The sequence below is a fragment of the Theobroma cacao genome, chromosome 2, assembly GCF_000208745.1.
Source record: "Theobroma cacao cultivar B97-61/B2 chromosome 2, Criollo_cocoa_genome_V2, whole genome shotgun sequence".
Lineage (NCBI taxonomy): Eukaryota > Viridiplantae > Streptophyta > Magnoliopsida > Malvales > Malvaceae > Theobroma > Theobroma cacao.
In genome coordinates, this window is record NC_030851.1 from 10,735,774 (window position 1) to 10,749,284 (window position 13,511).

The 13,511-nt window shown below is 32.8% G+C and overlaps 3 protein-coding genes and 1 non-coding gene across 5 annotated transcripts; 2 read left to right on the forward strand and 2 right to left on the reverse strand.

The window, feature by feature from the left end:
* Positions 1,937 to 4,097, reverse strand: LOC18608691 (tetraspanin-19). The gene is made up of 5 exons (XM_007043504.2): positions 3,754 to 4,097; positions 3,327 to 3,426; positions 2,971 to 3,051; positions 2,765 to 2,869; positions 1,937 to 2,255 (listed from the first exon to the last, which is right to left on the reverse strand). Exons 1-5 carry the CDS (start codon positions 3,921 to 3,923, stop codon positions 2,091 to 2,093), a joined length of 621 nt encoding a protein of 206 aa, XP_007043566.2. The 5' UTR covers positions 3,924 to 4,097; the 3' UTR covers positions 1,937 to 2,090.
* TRNAV-UAC lies at positions 4,185 to 4,257 on the forward strand. Its single transcript has one exon. It is a non-coding gene; the product is annotated as a tRNA-Val (tRNA).
* Positions 4,359 to 5,351, reverse strand: LOC18608692 (putative ribosomal-protein-alanine acetyltransferase). The gene is made up of 2 exons (XM_007043505.2): positions 4,948 to 5,351; positions 4,359 to 4,740 (listed from the first exon to the last, which is right to left on the reverse strand). The coding sequence occupies exons 1-2, from the start codon at positions 5,198 to 5,200 to the stop codon at positions 4,511 to 4,513; spliced, it is 483 nt and encodes a 160-aa protein (XP_007043567.1). The 5' UTR covers positions 5,201 to 5,351; the 3' UTR covers positions 4,359 to 4,510.
* On the forward strand, positions 9,085 to 11,465 carry LOC18608693. Of its 2 annotated transcripts, none has more exons than XM_018114602.1 (4): positions 9,085 to 9,407; positions 9,528 to 9,686; positions 10,526 to 10,684; positions 11,088 to 11,465. In XM_018114602.1, exons 1-4 carry the CDS (start codon positions 9,228 to 9,230, stop codon positions 11,427 to 11,429), a joined length of 840 nt encoding a protein of 279 aa, XP_017970091.1. In that variant the 5' UTR covers positions 9,085 to 9,227; the 3' UTR covers positions 11,430 to 11,465. The 2 variants fall into 2 exon arrangements, with proteins under 2 accessions (XP_017970091.1, XP_007043568.2); XM_007043506.2 differs by having other exon boundaries at positions 9,087 to 9,407; positions 10,466 to 10,684.

The window sequence follows — 13,511 nt, forward strand, 5'->3', positions numbered from 1 at the left end:
CGGGGGGGGGGGGGGAAGGACGGATATTAGCCATTCCCATCTCAAAGCCAAATTTGAGGAATTTCTATTCCTCCGGAATACCTATTCCGCACTTGTTTGCCAACCAAACAAGGGAAATGGAATGGCATGGGAATAGAGGGGGAATAGCTATGTTATTCCCCCTACCAAACGCATTGTTAAGTTTTACCTAATCCTCAAAATCAATAAAAAATCATCTTTAATTAAATTCAATTTTCTTGGTATTAACTATTCCATGTCTGAAGGAATAACTTTCAAAATCATAAAAACGAAATTACCTCTCATAAGTTTAGAAAATTACAACCTTACCCATATAAAATCAAATTTTCTCTCTCTTCCTCTTCTCCCTCTTTCTCTTCCAGCCACATTGTTCTTTTCCACTGTTTCCAACTCCGCCAATCACTATCACTTCTCTCTAGTCCAACTTTCTAGTTGCGTTACTCTCATCCACCATCCACTTGTCCAACTTCGCCTGTGATCATGTACATATTGGATGTAAAGGAAAATAGATTGAATTGAATATGCTCAAGTGTTTTGTTTTTCGTTTATTGTATAATGTTTTAAGCTTAGTTTGCTATTGTCCTATTTTTTGTTCTTTATTTAATGCCTTGGGCTTGCAACTCTCTTCATTGAATTGACCAAAATTATTAAAAAGTGCATAACATTTTGCATAATGGGGAAAACTTCTTCTTTAGTGAGTTTTCTTTTTATCAAATATTGTACATCAAAAATATTATTTAGAAGAAAATATTACTTATATAAGTTTCGAGGAGTTTTTCTCACGATCCACATCAACCTTTGTGAAGTATTACGGTTGTGTCCCACAAAAGGGATTAGGTAAAAGGGATTAGGATCAACCTTTGTGAGGTATTACGGTTGTGTCCCACAAAAGGGATTAGGTAAAAGGGATTAGTTTAAAAGTGGTGTGAATCCTTATATGTCCAATATCAATCTAGCATAAAGCCATGGCTCCCTCACTTCAACAAGAGTCCATGTCCTTAATGGCACATTACTAATACTTAGAGTCTGCTCTAATACCAATTGTTTCGGTCCACACCAACCCATGTGAGGTATTGTTTGCTTTTACCTATTGACCTCACAGTTTTGTCCTACAAAAGGCACCTCACAGGTTAAAAGTAGTATGAACTTTTATATGCCTAATATCACTCTAGTATATAACCAATGTGAGATTCATAATTCCCCTCTCTAAGATCATAACATCCACCCTTACTCTACCATTAAGAGTTTCTCTTCGATGTGGGATTTTATAGCTTGGCCCACTGAGAGCATTATTTCGATAATATAAGATTTACGTCCACTTGAGGACCGTGACATCAAGAAATTTCTCTTTCCTTTTTGTTTGTGCCAAGGCCAAACTTTGCATCAAAATAATATATAAAATGTATAATTTTGATGAAAGTAATACAATGCATTATTTTGTTGAAAATAAATACTAATATAATGAAAAGTATTTTTATCTTTTTATAACCTATTCTTTTCTTATTCAAAAGTTTTTTTTTACTAACTAAGCATTGCAATAAATCATAATAGCAATTCCTATCCCTATTCTCTTCACTGTACCAAATTACATAATAACTATTTTATTCACACACAATAAGTATTTTATTCCATTCATATTTGTTTCATGAACCAAGCATACCCATAGTTCAATTTTGTCATGTAATGTCACATCCAATAATGACATAGACGGTTTACTATCGGCAGATTTCTTTATGGTAACATTATTTTCTTAATTACACAAAATTAGAGTTTCTATATTGCACATTAAACCCAAAGTCGGGTCCTAAATTTTGTATTTAATCTTTTACTTTTTACTTTTATTTTTGAAACGCAGAAATATATTTTAGTAATGAGGAGATTTGGATGCAAAGCACCATCCAAATGAGCAGCCAAGGTATACCCTTCCAAACCCAACATGAGCTTGATTCGCAAAACTTGATACCTCATTCTTAACATCAGTAACTCAACACTCGACCCCGGGACGCTAAGCAAACAGCTCTCAATCCCAGGTTTAAGCACATAATTTTTACCATACACTTAATTCTCATATTTCAGGCATTACTATGGGATCCATATGCAGGGCTGCCAACGACATAAGGTGGGTGAACAGCATTCTTCAGGAGTGGAACCCTCGCAGGATCAATATCATCGTCACTCTCATAATATTGATGCGGCCCAAGAGCTTTAAGGATCATTGCCAATAGGATACATAGTCCCTGCAAAAGAAGAAGGTAGACGGTCAAGCATATGATAACCATGGCATGCCAATCTTACTCCTCTAACCTAGACAAACTTTCACATTAGAAATGGGAAAAACTCAAAAGGAGAACCAAGAAAGAGGAGGGAGAGAGGGAAGCTTTGAAAACAATAGAGTGAAGCTGAAAACAGGCCATGAAAACGTAAACCCTTAACTATACCTGTATGCTTCTGCTTCAATTCCATTTCATATTTTCCAGTTTACCCAGGAGCATTTAGGAAATTGCTTCTATAAGTGAAACAGCATGGTAACTTCAACAACCCTCAAGTGCACAGAGCGTAACTAGCTATTTGTCTATGTGGGATACAGCCAATCATAAACATGCATTCAAATCATTTGCATTGCAAGGACAAATAACCAAATGACATATTTAAACCCAACAACTGAGCATGCTAATGTCACTGTAGTTAATCATGTGAAATGCACTGTACAATTTCCCATCACTTTCAGTCCAAGAAAGATATTAACCTGTACAGACACGACAGAAAAGCCTATCCACTTGCAGAATTCGAAGTTCGACCTGATGAAATTTTTGAACTTATTAAAACTCCCACTTGGATCCACTGGAAAGTCCTGGTATAAAAATCAGCATAGTGATCACATTAAGTTTTGACAAGCAAATGTAGTAAGCTGTACAAAATTTATTCAATTATCAGCTTTTGTATGTGATATACCTCCTCCCAGTCATTATTCAGAAATACATCAGTCGTCACTGCAGCCTCCAGCATAAGAAGTAAAAAGGTGAAGGCCATATACTAATGCATTTAAGGTCAACAACAAATTTACCATCCCATTAAGTTGTGGTTTGAGTTTGTGAAGCAGTAAAGCATATTCATCATCATAGTGGCAAAGAACAAAAAAACTGAGAAGGGCTAGTTAGTTATATGTGTATAATAATAATAAGAAACTGTAAGCCATAAACAAAACACTCCACAATGTAACATTGCACTTCTAGAACGAAATTTGAGTAAAATTCCTGATAATTATGGGGCATTGATATCTAGTTTAACTGAATCAAGAAAAAGGATACAAAATAAAGGCAACAGCCATTTGCAGTTTCAGCAGCAATATGCCCAGAACATGTAATCACACACAAAGTAACACCCAGGCCAAGGAAAGTGTAGATAAACCTACAATTCACCCAAAAACAAAGGAGATTTGTTTTTAGCAGAAAAATCGAATTGTGGTCCGTCCAAAACAAGAGAGAATTAAAAGAACACTAACTGAATAACTAAAAGCTTCTATTTATATTTTTAACTTTCCTTCATATTCCCATCAACCAAACAGAAAATGGAAACTAATAATGATTCAAAAACACAGAAAACAACAAAAAAAAAATTCATCAAATCAAATATAAAACAAATTTCTTTTCACATTTCATAACCCAAGAAAAACCAAAAAGATCGACTTTTTTGAAATCCCAGGCTTCCCCATTAACCCCAAGATAGAGAACATACCATGGAGCTGCATAATCAGAGCCTTCAAACGGAAAAAAATCCCCAATTTCTCTTTGCCAAACCCTAATTAACCAAATTGCATACAGAATCATAGCCGTACCAACCATTCCTATAATTGAATTCACCAGCTTCAATATTGATTGTACGCAGCTCCTTACCACTCTCACCATTTTTGATGCTCTATTGATAAAAGATTTGCCCAATTTCGATCTAATTCATCAAATCTGCAGCAAAAACCTGGATGGAAGCCTAGATTTGTTAATCTAGGGCTTAGGCGCGTGAGTAGTACGCTGAGAAAATTTTGATTGAACGGGGTTATGGGCTCTTTTATGCGGGAGTTTTGAAACGCCTTTTATAGTCACCGGCGTGGAAGGAATGGTTATGAGAAAATAAGTAATTTGTATGTTTAGACGAATAGCTCTCTGCATCCCGATGCTGTGGTGTAGTGGTTATCACGTTAGTCTTACACACTAAAGGTCCCCAGTTCGATCCTGGGCAGCATCAAAGCATTGAGTTTCATTTTTATCACTCATTTTACTTGTTTATGTACATTTTTGTCACCCATTTTCCTTGTTTATTTACTCAGAAGACAATTATACAAGACGTACAGAGTGAAGGTTAACCTTTATTTCCTCAAAAGAAGCAAAGACAAAAATGGTTTGTTCTTCAATTGAATGATGCACGTTTCAATATTAGCTTCTTGCTCGTTGAACCCAAATAAATTACAGAGACAAGTGTTTCAAGCTCTATTCCACTACTACTTTGGATCGAAATCCAAATACATTCTATAGGCATCTCGATCAGCGGAGTAGTAACTCTTGATCAAGCTATCAACTTGAAAACCAAGCTTCTTGTAAAGACCCATGGCAGCACTTCTCAAAGGATCAACGTGAAGTGATATCCGATGGACATTTCTGGTCCTGCATTTTTCAATTGCCGCTTTTAGTAATGCCTCTCCATGGCCTTGCCTTCTATGACTCTCCTTCACTATTCCGTTAATGTACAGCAACCAATCCAGAAACAAAGAAATAAATCACGGAAGTAGAAACAAACAGCTGTACAAGAAAGACATAGATTTGACATGGCATATTCATTAAACAAAATGAGGTAACTTGGTACTTTACTCGAGCAGGTTACCGGCCAGTGTTAGAAGGAAGAATGCAAGATATTAAAAGACGAGGGGATAAAAAACACCTGCAAGCTTTGATATGGAAGCGGAGAGTGAAGAGGGCCAGGAATACATGACATAGCCGACCACTTCTCCATGAAGATCTGTTGTGTAAAGCAACCCAGCGTTGTTCTTTCTCAGCTCTTCATCGAAGGATCTAGCAAGTGACTCGTGCTTGGGGAAAATCTTTTTCTCCATCTTCACAATCTCTTTTACTACCTTTTCAAAACTTGTTGAGTTCCTTCGGAGCTCCACCACCACCAAGGCTCCGCTCTCCATGTTTGCCCTTCCCAATCCAGGCAAATCCAACTCTTGTTTGTATATTTAAGTAGTCAAGTTAAACAGTTGAGTTTCTGTATTAACTATATATTGTTAAAGCCAAGGCATTCTTTTTAATTTTTCAATTTTTTTTTTGGTTTATTTTGCTCTACACCCCAGTAAAGGAAATAAGAGAAAAAAAATATATGACTACACTGTACTGTATATAGTAAGTAAGAAATGTAAGAGAAATGGGAAGAAGTTTCTATTAAACTAGACACATTAAAAAATAAAATAAAATAAAATAAATTGTAAAATAAACCTAATCTAAAATCATTAAAATGATTTTAATGATTTTATTACTATGACCACGATGATTTTAAAAGTGAGACCACACGTTACTGAAATGATAACAAATTATTTGTTGACATGATGACGATGATGCACATTCTCATGCATTTATATTATTGGGTTTTTTTACATCTTAATTTTATTTTTGTAACAAATAAGTACTACAAGTACTCAAATCATAAATCTGTGTTGTGGAAAAAATTGAACGATTATTCAATAGTGGGTGATTCTATAGATTCGAAACGTATTCACTAGGTATCGTGGAAAAAATTTGCTTCCCTTACATCAAAAATGGATTACACATTAAGAGTTTGATAAATGTCTTTGAAGCTTTTTTTATCATACTTTGATGGCGTTTTCGCACCGTTGATAACTTACGGACACGTTTCATTAAAGCTAAGTACTGTACTAGCCAAGTACCAATGCAAACCAATGTTATACTACATGACTCTCGATCATGGAAGCGATTGAAAAATGCCCACAGCATTATTGAAGAAAATATTCATTGTAAGGTTGGTAGGGGCAAAATTTGTTTTTGGCATGATTGTTAGATGGGAGAACAACCTTTGGTAAACTTTCTTTCTTTTTATTCACATTCAATGCTTAATGTTAACTATTTTTATGACAATGAAGGATAGGATGAGGGAAAAACTTTGAGCAGTACTCATTGATTTTTTGATTGAGGACATTATGAAAATTCCTATCGAAAACTCTAAAGATGATATTGCTTATTGGGTGTCTACTTCTCATGGTGACTTTACCATTAAAAGTGCATGGGAATTGATTCGTCAACAATAACTAGTAGACAATGTTTTCAATTTTATTTACAAAAGTATTCCTCTCAATACTTCATTTTTTTTTTTTGTGGCAGTTGGTGCATGGTTGGATACCAGTTAAATTAAAAATTGGCTAATATTGTCACGCAGGGGAAACATTGGTCCATGTTTTATGGCAAAGTCTGGTGGCACAACAAGTTTGGAATCCTTTTGCTAAATTTTTCCTAATCAATGTCATTCGCCCTCAGAATATTGTACAAGTACTACTCAGGAGATTATACAAAAAAGGGACATATTCTGGTTTTATTATCTATATTTATTTGTTGGTTTTTGTGGATTGAATGCAATGATGCAAAACACAGAAACCTAAATATGTATTCTAATAGAGTAATATGGCACATCATGAATTTATTGATGCAGTTTCAAAAAGGAAATCTCCTACAAAGATGGCAGTGGAAAGATGAGTAACAAATTGCAAACTTATGGAGGTTCGGATTTACAAAAGAGTCTCCTATACCACCCAAAATAATTAAATAGGTGAAACCCTTGATAGAGGAAGTTAAGTTAAATGTCAATGGTAGTTCTAAAGACCACTTTCAAAACACTGCAAGAGGAGTGCTGCTGATCATACAGGTATGCTTATATTTAGATTTTCTGAAACCTTTGATCTTAATAATACCCTGAAAGCCAAATTACTTGCTCTACAAAAATGTCTGCTTTTATGCCAAGATCACACTTTTTCTAATGTTTGGATTGAAATGGATGCTAAGGTAATTATGCATATGATAAAGGCGGGAGCCAAGGTTCTTATGATATTCGTTACATCCTTACCAATATACAAAAATGTTTGCAAACTTTTTTTATAAAATTTCTTGCATTTATCGATAAGGTAACCAAATTGTCAATTTTTTTGTCAAACCATGAATATTCTCATCAAGGCCTCCAAATGTTTCATCAAGCTTTAAGTGAACTACAAGGTATCTTAAAATTGGATAAAATTACCTTACTTTATATTAGATTCAAATAATTGTAAGGGAGTAGTAAGCCTTATTGATTTTCTTATTATAAGTAAGCAATATTACTTAATTCATGTTTTCATGTAAAGGAAGTAGTATTTTCATTAAGAATATTTTTTTATTTTTCTCACGTACTTCTAGAGGTAAGGTTTATCTCATCCTCGCTAGTATACTTCTAATTCTCATTTTTAGAGCATGTTTGGTCTAGTTTTTTTTTTTTTTAACTTAAAAGCTATTATAAAACTTTTATGAAAAATAATAACTTTTAAAATTAAGTTAAAATTGTTTGGTAAATTTACTTTTTATAACTCTGTTTTATAAATAAATTGTTTAGCAAAATAACTTATATAAACTCTAATTTTAATTAAAATTACTATAAAAAGTATTTAATAAATAACTTTTTATTAATCACTAATTTCTTTGTTCAAAATAAAAAAATCAACTTTATTTTTTATTTATTTAAAATAAAATTTGAAATTATGAAAAAGATTTTTATATAATATAAAGTTTATAATTAATAATAAATTATAAAAAAAGAGATGAAAGAAACCAAGGAGTCGACTACTAAAAGCCTTAACTCTAACAATAGAGGAGAACTTAAAAAATAAAAAGAGAAGTATAAAGTGGGAGTAATAATTTAGAAAAATCATGTTTAGCTATTCATGTCCTTACCAACAAAGTTCACCTCTATAAATAATATTATCTTAACAACCATAATCAATAAATATTATCTCAATTTTCATCTAATTTATCTAAGAACCATTGACTTATTTGATTAATTATTTCAATTATAATCATCAAATATTATATACATCATAAAGAAGTTAAGAATAAATAAACATTATATAATTGTCATATCAAACAATAAATTGAAAAATATCAACCAATAAAGAGAGTTTTCAAAGTCCAAAAAAATGATAGAAAGTAAAACGCAAAACAAAATAGAAAGAAAAAGAAGAAATAATACCTGAATGCAGTTTTAGATTTTAGATTTTTTTTCTTAATTTTTATAAGAACAAAAAAAAAAACCTAGAATGATGATTTGCAGAAAAGAGGGAGAAGAGGGAGATCGATAGGGAGAGGGAGTATTTTTTTGAGAGGATATTTTTTTTAAAAAATAGCTCTCCTAATAAGCTGGTGTGTTTTTTTTTTTTAAAAAAAAAAGCTCATAATTGGAGTTTTTTTTAAGCTTTTTTTTATATTTTATTTTTTAAAAAAATTATTTTTTTAAATTACTTTTCATGAAATTTTGTTTGATCCAATTTTTACTTTTAAGTAATAAATAAATCAAAAATAAATCAAGTCATACGAGCACTTAATAAAATACTGACAAGAAGCTGACCTTGAGAGTTGTTCCAACTTAAAAAAAAATGTTGTGTGAACTATTTTGCATAGTACAGTTAATAAAAGTGAATTTTCAATTATATTTTTAACATATCATCTAATTGAATAAATAATTTTAAATTAATTATAAATATAAAATTTTTTAATTTGAAGAAAATTAAGCTCAATTGTCACAAAGTTAGGGCTGTTTTTGACGGATGTTGGAATCTTTTTCAAAGGATTTTGGGTTCATTTCTGACGGATTTGAGGCTTATTCCTGATGAATTTTGAATCCATTTCTGACAGATTTTGGATCAATTTTCAATGAATTTGGATACTTTCTTTTTTTGGATAAATTTTGGACCTTTTTGACGGGCAGTCTAAGTTTACTAGTATAAATCTATCTAATCATGTAAAGCAATATAAAAGAAAAATCAATCCTATTTCCTTGTGCTGAAATTAATTATCTATTAGAAAAACAAAACCACAGAATTCTATCTATTTTGTCAATTTCCTTTGGCTTTCTTGATACAAATGGCCTTTCAGTTGAGAAACTGGAGATAATAAGAGGGGAAAACAAAAATGATTTTTGCTCGGCCTAAGGTTAAACCCACACCTACATTTCGCCGCCCTTTTAGCAGACGACTCGCTTTATCCGCCAATCCTTTTCTCTACTACTTTTATAGCTCCAAATTCAGTTCCAGTTTTACTGTTCTCAAGTGTCACTGCACCGAAGACAAAAGTACAGACAAATCCACTCAGGTAAGTTCTCTGACTTGCATGTTTTATATGTTTACAAGTTAAATCTAACTCACCAAACTATTTTTAAGGTGCTTTCTGATCAAATTCTGGAAATGGGTTTTCTAATTTGGGGATGAACAGGGGTTTTCAGTGTTGACATCAGATATTCCATGGAAGACAGGGAGTTTATGGAGCGCCATGGCTGTGTATATGTTCAATTTGCATATTCCTCTGGGTTTTGGAGGCTTGTCGATTGTTGCTTATATCTTGAATCAACCTGTCCTTGATCCCCAGACTCAGGTAATAAGGCCTTTATTGGTTTTTAATTTTTTTTATATATATATGGCATATAATTCTTCTATCCAATTGGAATAGCAAGGAAAGAGGGCACTCTGTAACTGAGCTCCCTGCTCATTTATGTAACCTTGCGACCATTTTTTGCTCCCATTTTCTGAACTTTGTTGCTTTTTCCGGTTTGTAATTAGATAAATGGGAGCTTTAGTGCGTGATATTAGAGGTGAGGTAAGGCTGATGACCAGAAATTTTTTTTTTTTGTAAACTCAAATGTCTGCTGAGCTTTTGACTTGGGACGAGAGTTTTAATGTCTGTAAACAAATAGGATTTGATTTTGCGGGCTTGGCTCTATGAATAGAGGTTGTTATGTATTAATAAGCTTACTCTAATCACAAGACTGATCTAGAAAGAACATTTTGGAGATAATTTAAATCTCAAAAGCAGTTAATCAGTTATCCTGTAAATAATTCTACCTTCTTTCAGTAATCTCTTGATAAACTTCTGCTTTCCACTTACGAGAAAAAAAAAAAACTGCCTTCTTTTAACTTCCTAGGCTTTTGGCTAAAAAGAAGTTTACATGTCTGTAAAAAATTGGGAGAGTGGTTTGTTGAAGATAGTGATATGTGCTTTTTTGATGGTTCATTGCACAAATGTCCACTTAAACTTACGTTTTCTAGTCTTACTTGTGCCCTTAAAGAAGAAATCATTTTGGGTGGATGTGTTACTTGTAAACATGTACATACTCTTAAAGTTGCTTCTCTAGTTTGATTCGATCTTTGCTGCAGTCACTATCACTGCTTCTACTTGATATTTTGGAACTCATCTCAACTCTCCTTCTGCTAAAGAGTACCATTAAGCCAAAAAATGGGCTTATGAACTTCTTCAAATCTAGCGAGTTATCGATAGAGAGGAACTGGGTATTGGCATCAGCACTGGGTTTTGGGATACTTATTTTGTTCGTTTTCCTTACATCAATTCTTGCTGACAGATTATATGGGGTAAAGGTTGGTTTCTTCCTCTTCATTGCTTTTAATATTCTTTATCAGATATGTTGTTCAGCCCTGAACACAAAATAGTTTTATGAGACTTAGTGGTAATGGAATATTTTTGCTGATTTATTAAGCTGGCCGCAGTAGGTTAACTGATTTAACCAGAAAAAAGCACAGAAATTATTGATGTGTTAGCACTTCTAGTTCAAAAGATGCTGAGTTTTGTTAAAGTTAACCCCATCATGTTAAAATTGTTTCAGAATGTGTTGTTTGCTTCAATTATATGCATTTATATGTCATCATAAGCGTGTGGCATTCTTCTCTCTGAAATTTTGCCCCAGCATTTCCTGCCAATACATTATTATGTCTCTAAGATATGTGACTTGTGCATCTTTTTTTTTTTCAATCTAAAATTTAGGATGTGAATAACCCCATACTGAAGGAAATGCTTCTAAGTAGTGACATCTCGAAAGTTGCTTGTGTTATTGTTTACTGCATCATCACTCCTCCCTTGGAAGAAATGGTTTACAGAGGATTTCTGTTGGCATCTCTTGTCTCAACAATGAGCTGGCAACAAGCAGTTGTCCTTAGCGCAGCCATCTTTAGTGCAGCTCACTTCTCTGGTGAGAACTTTTTACAATTGTTTGTCGTTGGGTGCATCCTTGGGTGCTCTTATTGTGGAACTGGAAACTTGAGATCTTCCATTGTCATACATTCTTTGTATAATGCCTTGACATTGATTATAACTTTTTCATCTTAAGTATAAAATTTAAGCCATTTGATATCTTCTCTGGTTTCTCTACTGCCTCGTGTTATCAACAGTTTGACACATGTACTATCTACATTACACAGCCCATGATAGGAAAAACACCTTGGGACTGTTCTACAATATATAAGCCACTTGATAAACTAAGCTACTTCGGTCCTCTCTCAACTATGCATTCGTGGGTGGGTAGATATAATTAGAAGTTGTGAGATTTTTAACATTTTCTAAGAGTAGCATGTGATACCCCATCTCCTATGAGATATGAATGAGATTCTTAAGATCTATATAAGAGTTTAAGTCATTCACTATTAGTAACTTGAGCTTAAGCTTTTGAAAGTCACGTGATTATAGTTTAAAAAATTGTTAGGTCAATGATGCTTGGATTTGGGTAATTATAAATGATATCAGAGCATGTGTCTTCCCGATGTGGGCTTTCACATTGTGCTAGTGAGATGTTGGTCTAGGGATGATGTGGCTTTGCATTCTTATATATATATCAGACAATTTCAAACAGTAGACTTGACATAAATCTGCTGTTGCAATTTGCAAAATCTGGCAAATCCTCTTGTGAATGTGCTTACTACCTACTAGTAATATAAAGCTATAAATGACATTAAAGCTAGTATCGGAAGTGTTAGGTAATTACATCGGTGCAACAATCTGCGGGTCTCAAACTATTGGTAAGGAAGAGGATGGGGACCACGAAGCATAACCAACAGAAGAATTTGTAAATTTATACCACACCACACTTTTTGTGCTGGAACTTGGGGGACGCTTTTGATTTAATATATACTAGATTGTATCCCATGTTACGCATTGGGCAAAATATTTTAATATATGAATAAGATATGAAATTAATTTATATTAATAAGGATAATTATTAAAAATAAAAAATTATCAAAATATTATTTACAAATTATATTGTAATGTGTAAAAATAAATTTTTAAAAGTCAAAAGATATTGTAATGATGTATTAAACTTATTCAAAATGAACTTGTTTATCAGACTTGAACTTATTTGATCTTTCACAGGACTATCATGTATAGGTAATACTATTACTATCAGGTCTATATAGTGTATTGTTAGGATTTTTTTTTGTTATTTTTTGCATTGTAATAAAAAAGTTATAAAAAAGATAAAATTATAAATATAATCAGTAAAAAAATTAAATATTAAAAAAATAATAACAAAAAATAAAAAAGAGAGAAAAACTACAAAAAATTGAATCTCAATTTTTTTCTCAATTAAAAAAGCCACCCATTCTTTTTTCTCAATTTTTTTTTTCTATTTTTTCCTCCCACATCTCTCTCTGAACTTAGACTTACCTCTCTCTCGTATACGTACATATCTCCATCCCTTTCTTTTACCCTTTTCTTTACCTATTCCTTTTATATCAAATTTAATTTTTTCATCCAATCTTTTTTTCAAAATTTTTTTCTTATTCTTCTTTTTCTTCCCATTTTATCCCTAATTTTTTCTAGCCTCTACACCTTAACTACAAATTCAACTCCTTTGACCCCAACCCATCACATGTCAACCGCTAATCCCCATCTCCCTTCTCAAGACTCTGATGGGTTTGGCTATGGATGGTATCTTTAAAATACGCAGCGAAAAGAAAATTAAAAACTTTATAACTAAACAACAAAACATGCCTCTACTCATGGATCACCTTGGTGATATTTAACACATAAAAGTATAAAATAAATTATTGTTTAGAAAGTTATTTTGTCATGTAATTTCGTAATCACGATGACACTTTTCGAAACAATCTCGCAAACACCACAAGGAGCAAAAACCCTAGCCAATCAAGTACTTGACCTCTAATGGTAGTACACACGATTGCACTTGAACCTTCAACAAAGAAAAAAGTTTTTAACTATACTTTGTGCTAGCAAAGAGGACAACAATTGTCCTTTTCTTCTTTTTCACAATTTTAGCCGAACCTTTCTCGAAAATTGCTTCATAAGCAATTTTCTCTTTCACACAAAGGGAGTGGTGGCAAAGAAAGAAAACGTTTCTCTTTTTCTGACAAAAACTACATTTTCTTCAATTGTGAAAAACTCTCATATGGAAAA